The sequence below is a fragment of the Ambystoma mexicanum genome, chromosome 1p (genome assembly GCF_040938575.1).
Source record: "Ambystoma mexicanum isolate Mex_15411 chromosome 1p, UKY_AmexF1_1, whole genome shotgun sequence".
NCBI classification, from domain to species: domain Eukaryota; kingdom Metazoa; phylum Chordata; class Amphibia; order Caudata; family Ambystomatidae; genus Ambystoma; species Ambystoma mexicanum.
Genome location: NC_090921.1, coordinates 1,062,123,191 through 1,062,131,112, shown reverse-complemented (window position 1 = coordinate 1,062,131,112; position 7,922 = coordinate 1,062,123,191). Strand labels below are relative to the sequence as shown.

General features: G+C 44.6%; 1 protein-coding gene across 1 annotated transcript in view; it reads right to left on the bottom strand.

Annotated features, from left to right (window-relative positions):
- Positions 1-3,196: 3,196 nt before the first annotated feature.
- LOC138522070 (olfactory receptor 12D1-like) overlaps positions 3,197-7,922 on the bottom strand; it is a 101,251-nt gene continuing 96,525 nt past the window's right edge. The window contains exon 4 of the mRNA XM_069635344.1: positions 3,197-3,363. Within this exon, the coding sequence (XP_069491445.1) occupies positions 3,197-3,363 (167 nt within the window). The remainder of the gene's footprint in view (positions 3,364-7,922) is intronic.

Here is a 7,922-nt window from a genome sequence, read left to right as displayed (position 1 = left end):
CAATATTAGGAAAGAAGCGAAGGGATAGGCTTTCAGTGAGTTTGTGAACGAATTCTTTCTTGGTATTCCCCATAATGTCCACAGGCGTGGAGGTGGTTCAGTATGTTTTTTGCCCAGGAATGTGTAAAGTTCCTCGTCGATGTTATGTCATGACGGGAATTTACTCTCGAAATCAATTATGCATCTTGTCTCCCGTTGTCTCAACAATTTTTCTCTGTTTCCTCCCCTTGGTCCGGTATTAACTTGTTGTAGCCCAATGAATGAAAAGTCACACAGCTTCCCCTCATGTCTCTCCCAGAAATGTTTAGCAATCGGGTATACATAATCTTGGTTCTTAATAGCTCTAATATGCTGTTGTATGCGTATCTTCAACTTGCACTTGGTGCTCCCTATGTACCATTTGTTGCATGTGCATTTCAATGCGTACACAATGTACTCTGAATCGCAGGTGTTTCTATCCATGATGGTAATGGTTTTTTTGAGTACTGGATGTAAGTAAGTGGAGCACGCGTCCGCAAATTCGCATATCTTACATTTCTTACATTGATAAAAACCCTTCTTCTTTGAATTTAGCCATGTTGACTGGTGGGAAGTTGTTACAGGTGACATGAAACTGCTGACCAGCTTATCCTTAATGGAATTGCATTTCCGGAAGGAAAAGTTAGGGTAGTTTCCCAGAGATTGTTTCAGATCTGTGTCCACCACCAAGGAGTTCCAATGCTTCCGAATGATGGTTTTGATGGTCTTGGCTGATTGTCCATAAGTCAGTATCATGCGAGTTGCATCTTCTTCTTTGTCCGCACTAGATGTCCTGTTGGTGCGATCCAGTAGTAGCAACGACCTATCGCATTGGCGTGCCTTGAGACATGCTCGTTGAATAATTTGTTTGGGGTAGCATTGTTTTTTAAACCCCCATGCTGTTATTTTACTTTCCTCGCCATAAGTGCTGACTTCAGAGCAATTCCTCCTTAGGCGTATAAATTCTCCGTATGGAATATTCCAAATTAGGTTTTGGCAATGCGCACTTTTGGCATGTAATGGAGCATTGACTCCTGTTGGTTTCCAAAACAATTTAGTTTTGATCTTCCCATCTTCTATTAAAACTGTGACATCCAGGAAAATGATTTCTTTGGGACTATTGGTCTCAGTGAATTTAAGATTAAATTCATTGATGTTTAACTGGCTCACAAATTCCATCCATTCTCCAGAAGTACCCTTCCAAAAGACAAATACATCGTCAATGTAGCGATGCCACATGACGACGTTACTGGTGAACCTTTCATTTTCCTCTTTCCAGGCCTCATATTTCTCCCAGTAGCCCATAGTAAGGTTTGTATAGGACGGGGCGAAGTTTGTGCCCATCGCAGTTCCCTGTTTTTGTCTATAGTATTTTTGGTTGAATAGAAATACATTATTCGTCAAGCAAAGATGGATCATAGCCATGATCATTTCTGAGTGTCTGGTATAATTTAATGACCTAGTATTCAGATAGTGAGTACAGGCTTTCATTCCTTGTTCATGTGTTATTGACATATATAGGGAAACCACGTCCATTGTTGCTAGAAGGAAGTCTGAGTCGCATGGTAGCTCAGATATTTTGGACAAAAAGTCCTTTGTATCCCTTAAGTATGAGGGTAATGTTAGGACAAAGGGAAAAAGAGATTTGTCGATGTATTTAGACATGTTCTCTAATAATGACCCTGTTAGTGTGACAATGGGTCTACCTGGTGGCTTGGAGAGACACTTATGTATTTTAGGAAGGAAATATATTGTAGGTGTAGTGGAGTGGGATTTGTAGAGAAACTTGACATCATGATCTTCCAACATTCCTTTATCTGACCATTCACTGAGAAAGTTCTGCACTTTAAGTTCCAAATTCTTCATGGGATTTTCAGTTAACCTCTCATAACAGGTTTTGTCATTCAGTTGCCTGTTGGCCTTGTGCACGTATTGATCTCTGTCCATTAATACAATGTTTCGACCTTTATCCGACGCCTTGATAATACAATTAGGCAAGAGGTTCAATTCTTTGAGAGCTTTTGTATATTCTTTCCATATATTGGGTTTATACTGTCTTGCCTCTTTAAGTCTCATTTTCTTTAGGTCTTAGATGACCAGGCTCTGAAATGTCTCTATTGAACTGCCTGTTATCATTGGTGGAGTGAATTTGGATTTGATTCTCAGCTTGGTGGTTTTGTACCACTCTATATTTATGTCCAGTTCGTCCGGATCAATCTCAATGTTATCAGAAGTGGTTTTACCACCTTCTTGGAGGAACATGAGAGTAGACAAGGTATCGAGATCTTGCTTTGTCATATTCCTCCACCCTCCTTGAATGATTTTAGTTTTTTCTTTGGCAGGGTTGATGGCAAAGAATTTGCGTAGTCTGATTTTTCGAATGTAATGGTCAAAATCGATCCTTGTTTGTGGATAGTCAAATTCTGGTGCTGGACAGAAATTAAGACCCAGACTTAATACTGCACGTTGTGACTCAGTTAAAATTTGTGTAGACAGATTGACTATAGACATTTTCAAACTTTCCTCTACAGTCGTTTCTTTTAATTCCCAGAGCGCAATGATCTCCCTGAGGAACTCTTTGTAGGCTTGTTTGCCCCTCTGCCCCCTCCTCGTTTTTGTCTTCCTCCTCATCCTCATCCCTGTATTTTGTTCCCTCCGGTTTGCTTGCTTGCCCTCCCATCTTGACAGAGCAAGCTCATCTCTTCTAAAAATTTAAGCCGGACTGGAGGTTCTTCATCCTCGTTTTCGGTGACATCTGATTCTGAGGCTGTGAGTTCTTCATTAGAGGTTCCAGCTGTATTGCCGGTAGTGGGTGTTTTCTGTGTTCTTGTCTGAATCCTCATTTGGTCAAAGCATCTGGCGAATGTGTACACACAACCATTTTCATAGTCTTCCTTATCCCTCAGGAATTTACGGTGTTTCCTCTGCTGTATTTCTTCCTCAAAGGTTATGAGATTTTTCTCAATATTCGTTTTTAATTTCAGACTGTCTTCACTGAGTTTAATTTTCTCCATTTTCTTTTAAATTTCGGCGATTTTGGTTAGGATCTTTTTCCTGTCATTCCCAGCATATTTAACCAGAATTTCCAGTAGATTTTTAGAACAGTAATTAGTTGCACCACCCCACTCCTCTAACATATCTGGATCTTGCTCCTCAAAGGAGGGTGTGGTTAGTATCCTTAGACCTCTCGGAATTCTTTTGACATCAATATGATATCAATATAATTCTGGAGTGAGTGCTCCTCCCACCATTTACTGATTTCTTTTTTGGAAAGTTTTTCATGTTCCTTTAACAATGTGATTTCATCAGATTCTATTGGCGATGTGGGTTTCTTCTTTACTGGGCCTGTGATGGTTTTCAAAGTTTCACTGAACAAACTGGAAGCCAATTCCCTTCTTGTGGCTTCCTTTGTGGCTAGGGCGTGTGTGATTGTGGGAGGAAGTTAAAAGACTGGGCAGTTTTTGAAACGTGATTGCGCAAATGAAATATATAATTTTATTATATTTTGTCAGTAGTCATGTCTTGGCTGTATGGCATGTTTTCTATAATTTGTATTTGCGTGCATAACTAAATTTGGTTTCAGATGCTCCAGTGAGAAAGGAAAGTAAAATGTTTGATGTGCTTGATTCTTAAGTTGTCTTTTCTTTTTACTCGAGAAAAATAATTGTTTTCCTCGTCAGCGCTGGATCCTTGGAGCACCGGAACCCTGGAGGATACCACTGGATTAGAGTCCCCTGGAAAGCCTCAGGAATGAAGAAGGGGGTGAAGATGATGACCCTGAAAGAAGTCCAGTGAAGTCCCAAAATGGAGGAGTTTGACCAAGAACGGTTTCCTGTGTGATTTTTATCACAAACTATTGTTTACAAAGTCTATTTCTATTACAGACTATTTTTACTATTTTTATCAGAAACTATTTTATTACAGGATGTATTTACAAAGACTGTTTTGTAATTGCATACTTTGTATATTACAAATTGATTATTATCACAAACTGATTTTTTTATTTAAACTGATTTTGCATTTGATTGAAGCCAATGACAATTTTGTTAGATGTATGTTTTCTGAAAATGTTAATGATTTTTTTTAAAACTGGTTCACCAATTAAACAAAAAATGAGATGTTCAAAAGAAGATAAAAAAACAGATAACCAATTTAAAAAAACAAAAACAAAAAAAGATAAAAAGATAAAGGTGATCAAGAGATTACAAAAAGACAAAAAACATGTTTTTTGTATTCCTTCTTAAAGGTATTGTTGTTTCTTCTTCTGATCAAGACTGATAATTCTTTTGCTCAAGGCTAGATGTATACATTATGTTTCTCATATATGGATTTTGTCATTTGCATGTTATTTATTTCGAGTGATAAGAGAAGATTTACTGGCCGATTCATGGAATTAATGTGCGCTGAAATTTTCAGCGCAAGCGTGCGAAAGCGTGCAAAGCGTGCGAATCGCAGTGCCACTGCGAAAATCGGAGCGAAACCCACGCACAGCGATTCATGGAAGTCTGTGCGTGTGTAAATCCCAGGATGTGCGCCAAAATTCTGCATGGCGCACGCTGGCGCACACGTCTCCAAACAGCATGCGCTACGCGCACAGCGAAATTGCACATAGCGCGGCGCACACAACAAAAGTAGGATGAACAGAGGGTGTGACTCATGGAATGGGGTACAACGCGTGAAAATGTGGGCGTCACGGGGGAAGTACAGGAGGCAAATGCGCGGAACGCCCACACGCACGTTAAAAACACGTATTCATGGATTCGAACGGGGCTGACGCGTGCGCCAAAAAAGACGCGCTAATCCTGAAACACGTACGCCAGCAGAAAGCAGGCATACGTGGACCCGCACAGCATAAAAATGCGCGGAAACAACAAACAAGCTCAGACGCCAGGAAGAATATACCGTTCCTAGCAGAAGTGGTCGTGGGATGCCGCAGGAGGAGGAGGAGGATAGTCAGGCCCAGAATTTTCACACCCAGAACTAGCCTTTTTGGGATGCCTGATGACCAGGTGTATGGGAGGTACAGGTTTCCACCTCACATAATACTGGACCTGGTGAGTGAGTGGGAGGATGACCTCACATCACCCACCCTGTGCTCCCAAGCACTCAGCCCCCTGGAGAAGGTCCTCAATGTACTGCACTTCTTGGCAACTGGATCATTTCAGTGGGCAAGTGCTATAGTGGGGGGGGTGTCACAGGCCACGCAGTCACGCTGCCTACATCAGGTCTTGGCCATCATGACTGCACGCCCATCAGTCCGCAGGCACATATACCTGCCCAGAACACCTGCAGAAAGTCATGCTGCTGTCCAGGATTTCTACGGGGTGGCACAATTCCCCAAAGTCCTAGGTGCCATTGATTGCACCCATGTGGCTCTACGTCCCCCCAGGGCATCAAAGCACATCTATAGAAACCGCAAGCACTGGCATTCCATCAACGTCCAGGTAGTATGTGATACCCACGACAGTTTTATTTACAGAATGTCAACCCTAAACCGGGACCTAGAAGCTGGGCGGCATGGCGATACATGGCTGCTCGGTGAGTATAAATGCCACAGCACATGCATGCATGTCAAATACTGAGTAATGTCACAACCCCACTAATGATACCCATCACCACCTCCCCAGGGGACAGTGCCAACCCTCTGAGCACCCACATGATGACGCCAATTCGGAACCCCACCACGCCACCCGAGATAAGATACAACACAGCCCACATTGCAACCCGGGGCATAGTGGAGCGCACATTCGGAGTGCTCAAGTCACGCTTTCGCTCCCTTGACCGTTCTGGCGGGCAGCTGTTATATGCTTCCCCAGTAGTGTGCAGGATCATAGTGGCAGCATGTGTCCTGCACAACGTTGCAACATGTGGGGGCCTGCCCGTGGACATGGTGGTGCCCCCACATCCCCAACCACATGCACGCCCGCTGCACATGAGAGGGCAAAAGGCACGGGGTGAGGCAGCCCGTACGCAGCTGGTGGCTAATTACTTCACCTAAAATCACACCCCTGTGGAGTGCACACAGCCCTGGCACATACCATCTGACAATCAATGATGATGACATAAGGGACAGTCAACTGTCACAACCATACCAGCCTGAGATTGGTCTCCTGGAAGTGTTACATTGTGTGCATCCCTACCTACACAAACACCACCAATGCTGTGTCATCAAAAGACATACTTCTATGCTGCTAAATTCATTACCCCCTTGCAAAATACAACATGACAACAGTGCCATGTCACCCAACCCCTCCCCAGCACTGCCACCCAACACACCATGGCATGTCATGCTATGTGAGAGCAAACAAAGCAATCCCCAAAACATAACACAAGTGTCACAAAGTACAGTGTCCCTAATGGAAACTGGCCACGCACAATATGCTCCCAGTAATGTAGAACTAACAACACACATGACCAAATACTTACCAACAATAAAATGCAGCTACACAACCTCAAACATAGCATAAACATGACAGTACTAAGTTAAAGTAGTGGTAGTCTTACAACCTGATTATGCCAGCACATCGACCACTTCCAACTGTACAGTGCTGCTGCCACGCAAATGTGTAAGTGCACTGCTTACAACATGAACTCCATCTCTGAAGTAGACGGCCTTGTGAAGGCATGAGGAATGAACCTGCAAATTAGGAGGAGGACATGGATGCACAAGCACATATCAATATACCATCCAGTGTACAATACAACAACAATATCCACTAGGAATGTATACACAGTATTGACTACAGACTGCCCACACAGCTCATGGGAGTCCAACGTCACTGTGTAAGTCACTGTCACTTGGGCACACCCTTTGCAAGCCCATTGAAACAGGACGCAGGAGGGGTGTGTATCGCACGAACCCAAGCATTTAACACAAACTCAGGACAAGCCTGCATATGCCCAGCCGGAATACAGTGTCTGCCCACGGGAGCCACACAAGGCAACACACTGTAAAAAAAAATCAAAAATCAAAAATCAAAAATGGCCATGTGGGGATTGCGGGGGGGGCACTCATGAGGTCCGAGGACAGGGTGCACACCAACAGCCACCTGTGTGGATGTTGGGAAAAAAAACACCTCCGTGGGCTCATGGCCTGCACGGCTATGCCAATGTGGGAGAACTGCTGCTGTCGCTCTCATCACCCTCTGCTGCTGCCACAGGAGGTGGTGGTGCTATGGGAGGCAGCCCACGCAAAGCCCTGGTATGGTCCTCCATGGCAGCAAGCATGTGGGTGTGGAAGGTCTCGTTCTGGAGGATTATAGTGCGGAGATCCCCATGCACCACCTGACGTGATGCCCGGATCTCCTCCCGAGTTGCCTGCATCTCAGCTGAGAGCGAACGTGTGAGCCGCTCCAGCTGCTGTTCAGTCCTCAAGTTAGTGGAAGCCTCAAGGTCAACAAGAGTCTCCCTGAGGTGATGGAGTTCTACCCTTAGGGCTTCCCTGTGGCCCTGGGACTCTATTGATATTGATTGGCATAGATTCTCCAGTGCCGCCCGTCTGTCCCTGTTGGACGCTAACATGTCCTCCCTGTGTGTTTGGCAAATGGAGTCTGTTGCCTGCTGTAGTTGCTCCATCTGCCTTTCAGGGGGGACAATGGAAATGGCCACCCTCTCCATTGCTTGAGCCATCATGTCAACTGATGCTGCCTGTTGGGTTGCCATACCGTACATGGATTGTTCCCATGCGGTATTGCCTGGTGGCGTACGGCCACCGCGTCGGTAGGCACCACACCTGTTTGGGGCAAGGCGATCTGCACCTTGCTGTGCCGGCACTGCCTGAGGCTGCAGGACTGCATTCCCTCTCTGATCTGCTGGCCCAGGAACAGGATCAGATGTTGTGGAGTGTGACCCTGCATCCGTAACCGCCAAAGGCGGACTTACCAACACTGACATCACCATAGAAG